At 49.6% G+C, this 14,188-nt stretch overlaps 1 protein-coding gene across 1 annotated transcript; it reads left to right on the top strand.

Annotated features, from left to right (window-relative positions):
* Nucleotides 1–10,094: 10,094 nt before the first annotated feature.
* PtA15_1A478 (uncharacterized protein) lies at nt 10,095–13,607 on the top strand (the record flags this gene model as incomplete). Its single annotated transcript, XM_053165509.1, has 2 exons — nt 10,095–12,699; nt 12,820–13,607. 2 exons carry the CDS (start codon nt 10,095–10,097, stop codon nt 13,605–13,607), a joined length of 3,393 nt encoding a protein of 1,130 aa, XP_053016694.1.
* Nucleotides 13,608–14,188: the final 581 nt, after the last annotated feature.

Raw genomic sequence — 14,188 nt, 5'->3', positions numbered from 1 at the left:
CGCGGTTGTCTATCACAGTGCGTAAGAGCAACGGTCAGTCTAAGGTCATTTTATGACTAGAGCACTGCAGCAATGAACTTACCTCTGTTACTGGAGTGAGAGATTCTATTGCTGAGGCTTGGACCGGTTAGGTCTTGGGCGTCGGATCCGAGTGCGCTGTTAGATCATAAATGTGCTCTAGTCAGCTCCTCCAATCCTAGCTGAGGCTATCCCAACAGACTCACTTACCTTGAAGGTGGTTTGTCCTGTTTGGGTTGCTTGGGTGCTTTGTTGATTGCTGACGTGGCTAGAAGGTTTGGAGCGGAGGAATTAGCTTTAGTACATTCCATCCGCCTGAGGGCAGCATGCATATTGCATGCGCCTGAAGGTCGCGCCGGCTCACCTTGGTCCCCTGTGGGGTTAGGTTTAGCTGCCTTGCGCTTCCTCTGATTTGGGGATGTACCCAAATCCTGACATCCCGCCATGCTTCGAGCCGGTAGACTGGAAGCAGATTGCAAACAGGATTTGATGCCGATGAGTTCCAGCGCTCTGCGGATGATGACTCGGCCGACTGGTTTGGTGAGAAAGTCAGCCGCGTTGGCTTCGGACCGAATCTAATTGAGTTGAATGAGCTTTTGAATCACGATTTCTCGCACAAAGTGTAGGCAGATTGACATATGTTTGGTTCTGAAGCTATCCTGTGAGGTTTCGCTTTTTGCCAAGTCAATTGCTCCTTTGTTGTCCACTAGGACCTGAATTTGCTGCAATTCAGGGCGGATTTTGACTTCAGAGATTAGATTTGATAACCAGGCAAGTTCCCGGCCAAGATCGGAGAGTGCCTTGTACTCGGCCTCTGTTGTTGACAAGGAAACAGTTGCCTGCTTGGACGATTTCCAGGCCAGAAGGTGAGTACCCGACATAATTGCAAATCTGGTGGAAGAGCGGCGAGTGTCGGGGCAATTCCCCCAGTCTGCGTCAACGTAGGCCTTCAGAGCATTGTTCTGATTCTTGATGTAAGTGAGACCTAAGCTGCGAGTGCCGGAAAGATACCGATAGACCTGGACTGCAGCGTGGTAGTGCAGCATACCCGGCGATTCCAGGTACTGTGACAATGAGCTCACTGCATAGGCGATGTCCGGGCGCGTTAAAACGCTTAAGTAGTTGAGGGAGCCGATGAGCGCACAATAGTTGATGCCAGTCTTGCGGAAATCAGCTATTTCTTGCTGGGTTGCTTTCCTGAGATACTCCTTTGGATTGAGCGGACAGGTGGCTGGGTGGAGTTTGTCAAAACCAAATTCTTCCAGCTTGCGGTCGATGAATTGGGATTGATTGATTTGAATGGCTCCGGCAGATTGCTTGATGTTCATGCCGAGTAAGAATTCGGCTTCACCCATATATTTTATTTTGAATTCCGCCTCCATCTTGTTCTTAAACTTCAGAGGATCCTTGCTAACAAAGACCCAAGTCATTGACATGCGCAAAGACATATGTATCTTCGCGACCAGGAACTCCGCGCCAATAAAAGACACAAGGGTCAGCAACCGAGATTGTAAAGCTGATTTTCTTCAGGTAGGTCAACAAGTGATTGTACCAAACTAGGGGCGCCTGTCGAAGACCATATATTGCCTTCTTCAGTTCCAAGACTGTGTTCGGCGGAAAATTGAGCCCAGGTGGAGGTAATAGAGTAACCTTGTCCTTGAGAGGACACGTGAGGAATGCGCTCCGAACATCCAGTTGATGTATGGCAAGGTCGTTGTCTACCGCAAAAGAGATGAAGAGACGAAGTGCACAAGGACAACCGGTTGGAGCAAATCTAGATTCGAAGTTCACGCCGTGGGTCTGGCGAAAGCCCTGCGCACAGATGCGCGCTTTGAACTCTGTAATCTGATTATCCGGACCAAGCTTTTTCCGAAACGCCCATGTGGCTGGAATGGGTGTATCGGTGGGTTCTCGGGCTCGCTGCAACCAGAAATTGTGTTGAATCATGTTAGCAGCTTCCTTCAACTCGGCCTCCTTCCAACTCAGCGATTCATCCAAGCGCATTGCTTGCTTGTGATTTGCCGGGTCAGTTGCGGCAGTGGTATGGAACATTTGTTGTCGACTGTAATTACAGATGTTGGCTGGGTCAATGTCGCTAGTGATCTGAGTTGGGTGTCTTGGACCGATGACCTTAACAATTCAAGGTTGACGCGGCTCCAGAGAGGGACCATCCTGACAAGGGGTTGCTGTTTCGTCATCATCACTAAGTTCGTCCTGACCTTCAAGACGGGGTCCTGGGGCAATTTTGCCTAAGATCTGATTGATTTTGTTTTCTTCTTTGCACTCTTCATCTTCAGCCATTTGCTGGTCCACAAAGTCCTGCTCCTCTGAGAAGGGCATTGGCTTGGAAGAGGAAAAAGACGGAAGTTTGTTGATACCGTAGACGTTGTGGCTTTTTTGCAGAGCCACACATTGCGGAAATGTTGTTTCATCAAAGTGAACTTGCTTTGACGTAACAATAGTTCTGTCTTTGGGTCGGTATATCCGGTAGGAAGAGAAGTCGTTGTCATAACCTAACATGATGCCATCCCACGCTATGGGTCCAAACTTCTGACCCCGATTCTACTTGGGCTTGACAATCCAAGCTCGGCAACCAAACGGCCTGAAAAATTTAAGGTTCGGTTTCATTTGAAACATGAGCTTGATAGGTGAAGCTTGGCTCTTGGACAGCAAGGGTAGGCTGTTGGTAGTTGCAGTAGCCGCCTTCACTGCTTCACCCCACCATTCAGGGGCCATATCACTTCCAGCATATTTGGCTGGGTTGAAGTCATCCCAGTTTAACTGGGATGCACTCAACCAATTTAAACTTGGTTGATCTCAACCAATTAAATATAAACCCAAGGGGGGTACCTTGGATTTATGTTTCATCAGTTGAGATCACCCAAGTTTGAATTGGTTGATTGCATCCCAGTTTAACTGGCATAACCTCAGCCCAGTCAATTATTCTGGCAGTGTATTAGCCTGCATCATTTGAGTTTGCGTCATTTTGATCACGGTGCAGTTGGCTCTTTCAGCAAAGCCGTTGTGCTGGGGTGTGTAGGGCGGCGACACATGGTGTTGGATGCCGGCCTCCTTCAGCATCTCGCTGAGATTTTTGCTGACAAACTCGCTTCCGCCGTCTGTTATCAACTGTTTGATCGACTTGCCAGTTTGGCTTTCGAAAAACTTCTTGAATTCTAGTATAGCCGCCATCGCGCCGCTCTTCTCCTTCAGGTTTTCCGTGTGAATGTGACCGGAGTATTGATCAACAATGGTCAGAAAATAACAAGCTCCGCTGTTGGTAGCTGGCAAGATCAGGCCCACCAGGTCCGCATGGACAGTGTCCAAGGGTGCAGGGGCTGGCTTGAAGTGACTGTTAAAGGGTAAACGGGAGATCTTCCCTTTCATACAAGCTTCACAAGCCTTTGTCTCTTGTGCAGGCAAGGCTTTACCAAGCATCGTTTTGATGCGCTTCCTACTTGCGTGGCCCATGCGCCAATGCCAGAGTTTGAAATCGCTTGCCGCAGGAGCGGACTTGACTTCAGTGAGATTCGCAATTGGCTGCTCTTGTAGGTCTCGAAGGCCGATGATCTCAAATATGAAGTTTGAGGTGTCAATCGCGAGTGAGCTCAGATCATCAATCTTTACTTCAAAACCTGTTGGTGATGGCATAATTACGGCTTGATTCTCCATCAATTGAGCAAAGGAGATGAGGCTTTGCGTCAAGTTTGGCACATATAAGGCGTCCTTCAATACAATGGTTGCTCCATTTGAAAACCGGAGAGTGGCATTACCCTTGGCCACCGCGAAAAGCTCCTTCTGGTCCCATTTATTGCCTGTCGCAATACTGATTCGGACCGTAGCCCAACAGGACCTCCTGCAGAACTTCATCCTAGCGGTACTCCCTGCTCCATCTTTTCAGCAGTTTGCTCTTCAAAACCGACCGTCTGCCACCCCAGCCTCACTGAACCCTGAAGAATCCATTCTTCAAACGGAAATCGTCGAAATCACCGCGGAAGAATTCGGTCGTTCAATAGATGCCGCGGCCCAAGCAGCAGAAGATATTGCCGCTCTCAAGCTCACCCGTAGCTGTAAACGCAAGGCCGAAGATCTATTCACTTCACTTATGCACAGTAAGAAGAGTATGTCATCCCTTCATATACCCCTCTGCCTCCCACTCGGTCCCACGGATGTTTTTGTCCAAACTTCCAATCCCATGGTTCTTTGTTACGTTACCTCCAGGATGGCAAGAAACAGGACTTGTTCCTGATGAAGAGGACATTAAAATCACCGATCCATCCAATCATTCTCATTCACCTTCTACCTTGGCGAAAAGCTCACGGAAACAAAGGACTGGCACGCGGAATGGCAAGCGCCCCTCGGTTAAAGCCGCTGACCTCCTCTCTAAGACACCCGCCAACCCCTCCAACCCGTCATCAACAAGCCCACCTGCAGTTCCTCCACCCGCTACCCTGCCAAGCCTGTCCACGTCTCAAACCAACAAGCCATCCTTGACTGCAGATGCACATTTGCAGCCTCAAACAACAAACACCCTGTCCAAGCCCGCCAAGACGCCCTTAGACCCGGTCTGCAACGACTCATCACCAGCTGCCAATCGCTCTCAGCCGTCTGATCTGCCTAATCCTGATTTGTCCAATCTTCCTGCTCTTGCTGACTTGCGCGGCGCGGATGCCTCATTCCCGTCATCCCAATTTGCCCGCCCTCCTCAAGATACAACAGCCAACGGTAACCCCTCTGGTGGACCCAAGTCCCCTCTCTTCCATCCTCCTAGTCCAGACCCCGACAGTCGCGCCTCGGCGACAGGTCCATCGGAATCCGCCAGCTCACACTTACTCCCCAGCACCAATCTTCCAGGCAATTCATCTTCAGCACCCCACCCCACCAAGCTCACAATTGTTAAGGCGGACGCCATCCGCATCCAGGTTGCCAGCATTCATCAAACGTTTGTCGGCTCAAAACCATCATGGGCTAAATATCAGAAGACTTGGCAATCTCTTGCCCCCTTGCTCCACAATCTTGCCCAAGCAATGCACCCAACAGCTCCGTCACCACCCCGGGCATTCTGCTTGCAACGCACACCCTGCTCCCATGGCGTGTGGATCAACACTATCACCTCACTTGGTGAGTACCCTCCTCTCATGTCCAGAATTCTACCACTTCCAACAACTGAAACTGCTTATACTCTCAGCGGAATCGTTCTTATTGCCTTCTGAGGGGGAGCAATGGTATTGCCCCGATATCATCGACTTCCCTCGGCTGAGTGGATTTGGGGACAAAGAAAAAGATCGCCGACCCGGTTCTTTCATCCCACCCTTCACAAAAACACCGCACCCTGAATCCACCCTTGTCCATGGTCTCTACCGGCTCCTCCATCCTCCTCAACGTTTACACAACGAATGGGCCAGGATTATAGCCGCTTCAGTTGAATTGAGGGCCGAAAGTCTCTTCAATCCACCTCAAGTTAACTCCAAAGATCAAGCAGCGGTGTAAAGCTCAAAAGTGTTCCTGAGTGCGGAAAGGGATGTATGAGGAAACCTCTGCCTTTCCTGGTTCACTAGACACTTAAACAAGCCCACCAATCTCAGATTGGCAGTTTTAATGTAGTGATAGTGGAGTGTTATCTAAAGATAACTGTTGTTATAAAGTGGGTGTGATGAAGTTGCTAAAATGTGTTATGAGTGAGGAGTCTGGACTTCAACCAGGTGATAGTTGGTCAAAGAGGACCCCTCAGAGGTTTGTGTTATGTAATGTGAGTGTTGTGTAGAGTTGTTATTTCGTATGTAAGTGTTTTGTAATGTGTGTAAAACCAAAATATAGGGTGACTGATATATTGTGGAGTGAGCAGTTGTTTACTTTGTTATAGGGGAAACTGAGTGCAGGTAGTCTGCTGGGGGGAAGTTACAACAGGGGAGGAGAGCCTCCTTTTATAGACAATGGTGAGGGATTTTAGCTCCAGAGGAGCTCCACATGAGAGATTTTAGCTAGGTACATGAGGGTTTTTGGCTAGTACATATGTTGAATGGGTGAATGTGATTGGTCAGGACTGTACAGGTGATTATGGGTTATGACCTGCAGGCTGAATCAGGAGGTGTGATTGGTCAGGACTGGATGTTAGTGTAGTCATGCTGTAACCAGGTCACCTGCTGTTGTTATGCAACAAAAATCCACTAGCGCATGCAGCTATTGCATGCAGCTATTACATGCAGCTAGCACCTGCATGTGTGCCTGCATGTGTACACTGCATGTATGTAAGTGATGATGCAGCTGTGTGTAAGTATGTATGTAGCTATCTATGTAACCGTGTGTGTAACTAAGTGTTGTAAATGTGGATTGTGTAACTGTTTGAGGTTGTAAGGGGTGTTGTGAGTGTGTAAGAGTATGTAACTTCTGAATGAGTACCATTATGAGTGTTCTGTAAAGCAAGACTAGGGGTAAATTTCTCCCAAGAAGCTGAATATTGAGGAGTATTAAGTGATTTCTAAGAGGAAAAGGGAGATTAAGAGTGAAACTAATAGAAATAAGAAAGAAAAGCAGAAAATTTTGATTTTGGCATATGGGATACCATAAAGCATACCACATCCTCCCCCAACTTATTGTCTGTCCCCAGACAATTTCATTGTGAGGTTTACTTATGTTTGATTTTATTTTGATGTTGAGTTCTGTTGAAATTTGTTGATGTCCGTGTTTGAGTTTGTAGGTTTGATGAGTTGATAGATGAAGAGAAAAAATATGAAAGAAAAAAATATGTTGATTATTTGTATTTGTATTTGTTTTGTTTGCTTTATTTAGTGTTTATTTTTGACTGTTTTAAATAGATTTATAGGTTGTTTTGATGACATGTATTTAATTATGTAGGATTTTTTTTTTTTTTTTTTAGTTTGGTTGATTGTGAAAGGGGTACTGCTATCTTTAGTTTGTTATCTTTGAGTTTGTATTTTATGTGTTTTTCTAGTGAGAGTGTATTCTTTTTGGGTGGTGCGTGGTGATTGGTGCTCCGCTTGGAAAGGTATGTTTGTCGGGGCGCGCGTCAATGCACTCGGGTGTTTTCCTAGACTCGCAGGGGGTGTAAGTGTCGCAGCCGCGGCTGCGGCTCGTTCGAGTGTCGTCCGAGGGCAGAGCCCCCCCCACCGGGGACTCGTTTCTTGCCCAAAAAAAAAGCGAGTTTTGGTATGTCCTAAACTGCGGCCGCTTCGCCTGCGCGCCGCGCCGTCCGCGCTTGTCCGTTCCGGTCTTTGTAGTTTCATCCGACCGGACCAAGTATACATATACATATGCCCGGTCAGTTACATCCTCGCCGCTCGATATCGATTTCGCATCCGTCTTCCAATCTTCTGACAGGTTCAATCGGATCGTCCAGTGGTTAGCCAGTCGTCCGAGTAAGTTCTTTCCTTTCTTTAATCTCACTTTGCTGACCAGCTGACTTCTAATTGTTCTTTGTGATCTTTTTTAGGTCATTTCGTGATGCGTGGGCCTTCCACCTGGTACCGTGAAGGCTTCAGCCCCCCAACCGTGCTCAGTTATTGGTCAGAACTGAAGCCTCTCGACTCCCGCTCTATCCCCTTCTCTTCCCGGTGGTGGCCTTCGAACCATGGCCTGCTATTGGCCAGCAATGAGACCTTGGGGTGGGTCTCTTTTCTTGAACGTTCTTCCCAGCTTTTGAATACAGGTATAAATACCCGATCCGACCGCGAATTGCCGCTTCTCCTCAGCCATCTTCATATGTCTTGGCCCCCTCGTCCTCCAACTCCGTATCCATTTGTTTTCCCATCCCGTGTATCCCGTTTTCAAAACTTTTCCGCCTCGATTGTTATACCTCCTGTAGGTCATAGCTTACTTATTACTTAGTGTAGTGGAGGGTGGTTCAACTAAACTTCCTCCTCCTTTATTCTTTTATTCAAGTAGATCATGGAAGACCCGACTGCCATTTCCATCAGCTCTGATTCCTCCGCTCCTATCAACACCAATGCTTCACCCATTGCCCCTCCAAGTTCCGCTCCCGGCATGGACCTTGACGAGGCCATTGCTCAGCCTGTACCTGCCCCTGTGGGCCGCTCTATCCGTCAGCTTGAGCGCGAGATCTTTGGGAGAAGCCTCTCTCCCCCAACTTCTGAAGTTCAAGCCGCCATCCGCGGCGCGGAGGATGCCATATATTGTGCGCCTCCTCTCCGCTCTCGACGAGGTGGTCGTGCCCAAGCTTGTGCCTCTGGGCGCGTTCGTGGTCGAGGTCGTGGTCGTGGTCGTGGTCGTGCAACTGGCAGCACTCGCGCCCGTACCGGTCCCGTACGTTCCCTTTTGTTTCCTTCTTTATGAACCCTTTCGTTAAAAGCTTGAAACTAATCCTGCTACATAGTTTTTAATCTCCAATCAAGCCATGATCAACCCGACTTTCACTCCTCCTCCAGCCGCTAGAGCTAGCACTCCCCGGGTTGATCCTGATCACCCGTATGTGAATCGTGATTTGAATATTGCTAATTTTTATGTCACACTAGGCAGTTTGAAAAACTGCAGGTGAGCTAGCACTGGATTGACCCCCTCACCTAGCAAGCCTGGAGTTGAAAATGAGAAGATATGTATATCAGAGATCTGCATGTTGCATATGTTGTCACACATCAAGCTACGACAGATAGGGATCTTGGGGGTAAAGCTTCTTGAAATTTGTATGCTCAGAAGTGATGAAAATTTTGGGAAGGAGCCCAGTGGTATATGAGCAATTGGAAAAATTATGGAGGAGTTTTTTCCTTTGGAACAAAGGAGCCCAATTAGGCACAAGGTGGCTATGATGAGAGGAAGACTGAGACACTCAAACAAAGAGAAAATGCACTGGGAACCAAGACCACTGTGTATAGCCTCTTCCCAAAAGTTAAGGGGGAACACTGCCCTACAGGGACCCTTGTTTAAAGGTTGAATGAGGCACTTGGTGCACGAGAATTTAACCAATTTTCTGCTTTGCTCCAGTGCCATTGTCTCTTATTGGCTGGCTACAAAGCTGCCCAACAAATGGAGGGGCCTTTCTATCAGAGGCTCTCCTTCTGCTTCTTGTCCAAATGAAGTCCTTCAATTTTTTTTACTTAGAGAGTCTCTGTTTGATTTCATTCCAATCAATGAAGCTCAAACAATCCGAGAAGCTTTCTTACAAAGCTCGCTCGGTCCGCTGATAGCCAGCTCAAAAGCGAACTCTCAGTTCGCGGATAGACCGGATACCCGGATTGTCTGAATCCAACAGCCCGGATTACATAGCCATATATCTGAATGAGAATCAATTCTCCTAAATAGACGAAAAGGCAAAGTGGGTATAATAAGCCTTCGTTAGCTCAGGTTGGTCAGCCGATATTCTCATTAGTCGTTCGTGACAGTTTATTAGGCTACATACTTGGTTGGTCAGCAGGGGCACCCTTATTTGAGCTGAGAGATTGGTTGACAAGCTCGATACATCATATTTTGTTCAGCTGTCCCCTTCTTGTTCGACTTCTGCTCTCTTCTGCCTGAGGTGTGCATGCCAATCGCATCCACATCCAAATGTTTTGAGATGTCGAGGGTAAAAAATTGCACTACACAAATATTTATGGAGAGAGAGGTGTGAGGCTGGATGGATACAAACAACCAAAGAGACAGACAAACAGCTGCGGTCACCAGTGGCAGCACGGAATGATGTTTATGCAGTGCTTGCTTAGTTTCTTCCGCAAGTGACCCATAGAAAGTATAAATAAGTCCCCAACCGTCGGCCGGGCAGAGCTCTCCTAGTCTTCCTCAGATCTGCTGATGTCCAACAGCAAAGTCGCCAAAATATTCTTCGAAGGCACTTCTGACGGTGACTGACATCGATTCGCGTATTGGAAACACATCTCCAGCGAGCGAGCGTATGTATGTACACATGAACCCCTTTCAGTCCAGCCTTCAAGCTGTCCAGTAGGTTGACCTCCCTGTTTGATGTGTTGACTGGTGTTGACAGTGGCCATATCCTCTCGGACTCCTTGGATCGCTGTCTGCGCAAGTTCGCCCGTTGTTTTCGTCGTCCGTTCGAGCTCACATCGCCAGTCGTTTAGGATACTCGTGGCCGTCGGGTTGGGTTTGCATCGATGCCGAACAGCGCAGCCAACCGTGCCCCTCAGCTTGAGGAAGGCGAAATCAGTGAAGAAGACCAACAAGAGCGTCAACCGGCCAACCAACTACCCCCCGCGCATGACAACCGCCATCCAGCCGGAAACGAACAGCGTGTCTATGCCTCGGCCAAAGCCAGAAAGGTGATGGCCAGGGCGAACAGGATCGCCTCTCAAGCAAGGGCCCAACGAGCCGAAGCACGCAGGGCTAACGAGGATCGAGCACACAGGGCTAACGAGGATCGAGCACGCAGCGAAAACAGAGAGTTCAACCGTGCTCCTCAGCCCAGGCGATGGCATGCCGGCAGGAGATTCAGCGATACTCGTCCAGATCCGACCAACCACCAGAGACCAAGGAGAAGGGCAAGTTTTACGGACGATGGCGATGGAAATCGGAACGAAAACTTCGATCAGCCTCCAAATCAAGATTTCGTCGACTATCATCAATATCCCCCTCCTCCTCATCGTCATCATCGCAACCCAGCCAACTTCGACCAACTCGACCGCCAGCCAAACTATCATCCAGATCAACAATACGATCACCCTGAAGTCCACCCTGAACGTCCGCATCGCCCGGAAGTCTATCAAGAACGGCCTCGTCACCAAGAACTCTATCATAAACGGCCCCATCGGCGACCAGAAGTCTATCAAGACCGACCGCATCGCCATGAACTCCATCGCGAGCAGACCCATCACCCTGAAGTCTACCATGAGCCACCTCGTCGACCAGAAATCTACCGAGAACCACCCCAGGACCGAGAAGTCTACCTAGAACCACCCCAGCACCGAGAGGCCTATCACGAACGAGCCCACCCACCCCAGGTCTATCAAGAACAAACACATATTCCAGAGGCATATCATGAACAGGCACACCCACCTGAGCTGTATCAAGACCAACCGCACCCCCCGCAAGCTTATCATGAACAGCCTCATCCGCCCGAGGCCTATCATGAGCAGCCGCTTCCACCCGAAGCCTATCACGAGCAGCCACCCGAGGCCTATCACGAGCAGCCACCCGAAGGCTGCCATGAGCAGCCACCCGAAGCCTATCATGAGCAGCCACCCCAAGCCTATCAAGAGCAGCCACCCAGAGCCTATCATGAGCAGCCACCCCAAGCCTATCAAGAGCAGCCTCACGAAGCCTATCATGAACAGCCACCCGAGGCCTATCATGAACAGCCACCCGAGGCCTATCGTGAACCGTCGCATCCCCCGCAAGTCTTTCGTGAACCGCCTCGTCAGCCTTTATACCCTGTTCAAACCGCGTCCGAATCTTCTCTGCCTTCTACCCCACATCAACCTGCTCACCCTCCAAATCTGGTGCCGAACTACCCTCCGAGCCATTACAATGCCTACCGTCCACCTCCAGCTCAGCCCTCACCGGCTGCGCTACAGCCAGCTCGCGGGTACGAAGCTGCCAATCATCCCTCCTTTGAAGAATACGAAGCTTCACAACACCCGTCTTTCCAAAGCCAACAAGCCTCGCACACTCCTCAGCCGATCGCCGGTCCATCTACGCACAACCCGTACTTACGTCAACCTCAGGAGCCCCACCATACACCGCCCGAAGCTTATTACCCACCTCAAGCCCATCATCCACCATCAGTCTCACCATCCGTTACCTCTCATCTTGACGCACACATCAACAATCAGCTGCCTTACTACCAGCATGCTCCGGAACAGCCACGTCAACCACCTTACCGACTTGCCTCGGAACAGCCTCCGCAGGTGCCTCACCCTCCCCGAGCTCCCAGAGCTCATCAAGTTCATCAAACAATGGAAAGCCGGCTGGTACCCAATTATCCTGTTACACCTGCTCATCATGAATTTCACCATCCGCCCGAGCCTTCAACATCGGCACATGCCTATCATCCGCCCGAGCCTTCAACATCGGCACATGCCTATCATCCGCCCGAGTCGTCAACATCGGCACATGTCTATCATCCGCCCGAGTCTTCAACATCGGCACATGGCTATCATCCGCCCCCAGTCCCACCGTCGTCCAACCATGAAATTCATAGCGAAAACCAGTCGCCTTACTATCAACATGACGCAGAACAGCAACGTCGACCAACCTACCAGCTTGATCCAGGACAAGCTTCCCGGGCGCCTTACCCTACCCGACCCCATCCCCCCCAACAAATTACGGAAAGTAGACTGGTACCCAATTATCCTGTCCCACCTGCCCATCATGGCTTTCATCATCCACCCCAGTCATCAAGATCAGCGGACGGCTTTGAAACAGCCCCAGCCGCTGCGTTCGAACCCCAGCCTTTACCGATTCCCCATCAGTCCGCTTCCGGGGGTTTTCAGTTAGACCCACAACCGTACCCTCCTCCTCCTCCTCCTCAATATCATCGGCTTAATTCAGAAAAACAGCGCATGCGGAGTGCTGATGAGCCAGCACCCGTTCCTGCCGATCCCTACCATCACATGGGTCAACCTCGACGAGCGTTTGCTCAGATCCAAGAACCTGGACCGGTGCCTCCTCGACATCCAGGCAATCCCCCTGATCACCCCACCGAACACCTGAAGCACAACCGGGCTGGCCCCAGTGAGATAGAGAATAGAGGTGGAAACCAAAGTCAGTGCTTTGTAAACTGTTGACTCCATCCTTTGTACGCGTCCATCGTAACCAGTCTCAATTTTCTTTTGCCAATGATTAACTGATTTTCCGATTTTACTTTTTCCTGTCGTATCTTAGGGGAAGGGACTTCTCCAGGCTTAGATTTTGCGACTAAAAAGAGAGAGGCAGAGAGGATGATGAGCGAGCTGTTTTCGTTGGGAGTATCGCCGGAATATTTATTAAGTAGAGGAATCTCTGAGTGGCTGGTTAGGGAGACATATCCGAGGCTAAGCCGACCGCGGCAGCTTTCACGAGTCGTTGAGGAGCTGAGATCGCCGAAGGAGAGGAAGCAGGACCCCAGGTTTCACGAAGATCGTGATCGTGAGCTCAGACAAGTGGCCACTCGATCCCCGCCCCGTCGGAATCGTGCGCGGGAGAATGGCGGTGAACTCCAGCGGGAGCCAAGCTTGAGTGGTCCTAGCAAGAGCATGGTGCATCAAAAAAAGGAAGCAGGGCCTAGTAAAGAAGTCGTGTATAACAGAAGGAAAGAAGAGGGTCCCGGGAAGGAAATCGTTTCAAAAGAAAAAGAAGCAAGTAGGACGGAGTCGGGCTCGAAGGAAGAAGGAAGACCATCGCAATCCGCTCCCAAAGAAGAGAAACGGGTGGAATCCAAGCCCAAAGAAGACGCCGGATCGCAACCCCCCAACCCGACGGTACTGGCGAAGAAGAAAAAAGAACGGGTGGTCTCGACGAAGGAGAGGCCGGAGACGTCGACGAACGAAAACGAGCCGCCTAGTGGAAGGCCTGGCGTGTTAAGAAGGTCCCTCCGAAACCAAGTCCGCACTCAAAAGATCCGCCAAGACGCCCCTCCCCCCTTGCTCGGCTTGCCTACTCCTCCAACACCAACTGACAAGGACGCGCTTTAATCGACTCTCTCATCTGGATGCTTGGAACTAGAATGGAAACACCCTTCGTTTTGGTTTTTGCTTTGCTCTCCATTCTCTCATTTTCCTTCATGCTCAACTCAACTCAATCAATTTATTTATTTCTTTTGCACTTTTATCAATATTTAATGGCTAGAAGATTCGGGCGGTTTATTGTTCCTATTTTTGTCTTTGGTTTGATTTGTTTTATTTTGGTTTTGTTTTTTTGTTCTTTCTGAAAAAAGGGGGGGTTGGGAGGGAGCTTGATGCTAGGGTCAAAAAAGTAGAAATGAATTTGGTTGTTTATAGTGTGAGCTGATATTGGGTGCATGCATCATAATTCCTTGGGACTCTGCCCCGGGAGGGAACTGGACTCGCGAAGCTTCAGCAAAGTAGCGTCCTCCTTCAGTCGCTTGATCAGCCCAGGGAGTTTGGGACCCAAGTGGCGCCTTATCAATCCACGTCCAAGCATCTCGCTGAATGTAAGTGCCTTCTGGTTTTCAGGGCGCATCTGCCGACGGTACCAAGTTTGTCCTCATAACATCATTAGTGGTAGTCGCGGGCCAACTCGACACAGCTACTCA

Source organism: Puccinia triticina, chromosome 1A (assembly GCF_026914185.1).
Source record: "Puccinia triticina chromosome 1A, complete sequence".
In the NCBI taxonomy this organism is placed as follows: domain Eukaryota; kingdom Fungi; phylum Basidiomycota; class Pucciniomycetes; order Pucciniales; family Pucciniaceae; genus Puccinia; species Puccinia triticina.
Note: the sequence above shows the minus strand (reverse complement) of the source record. Positions and strands in the feature narration are given on the sequence as shown.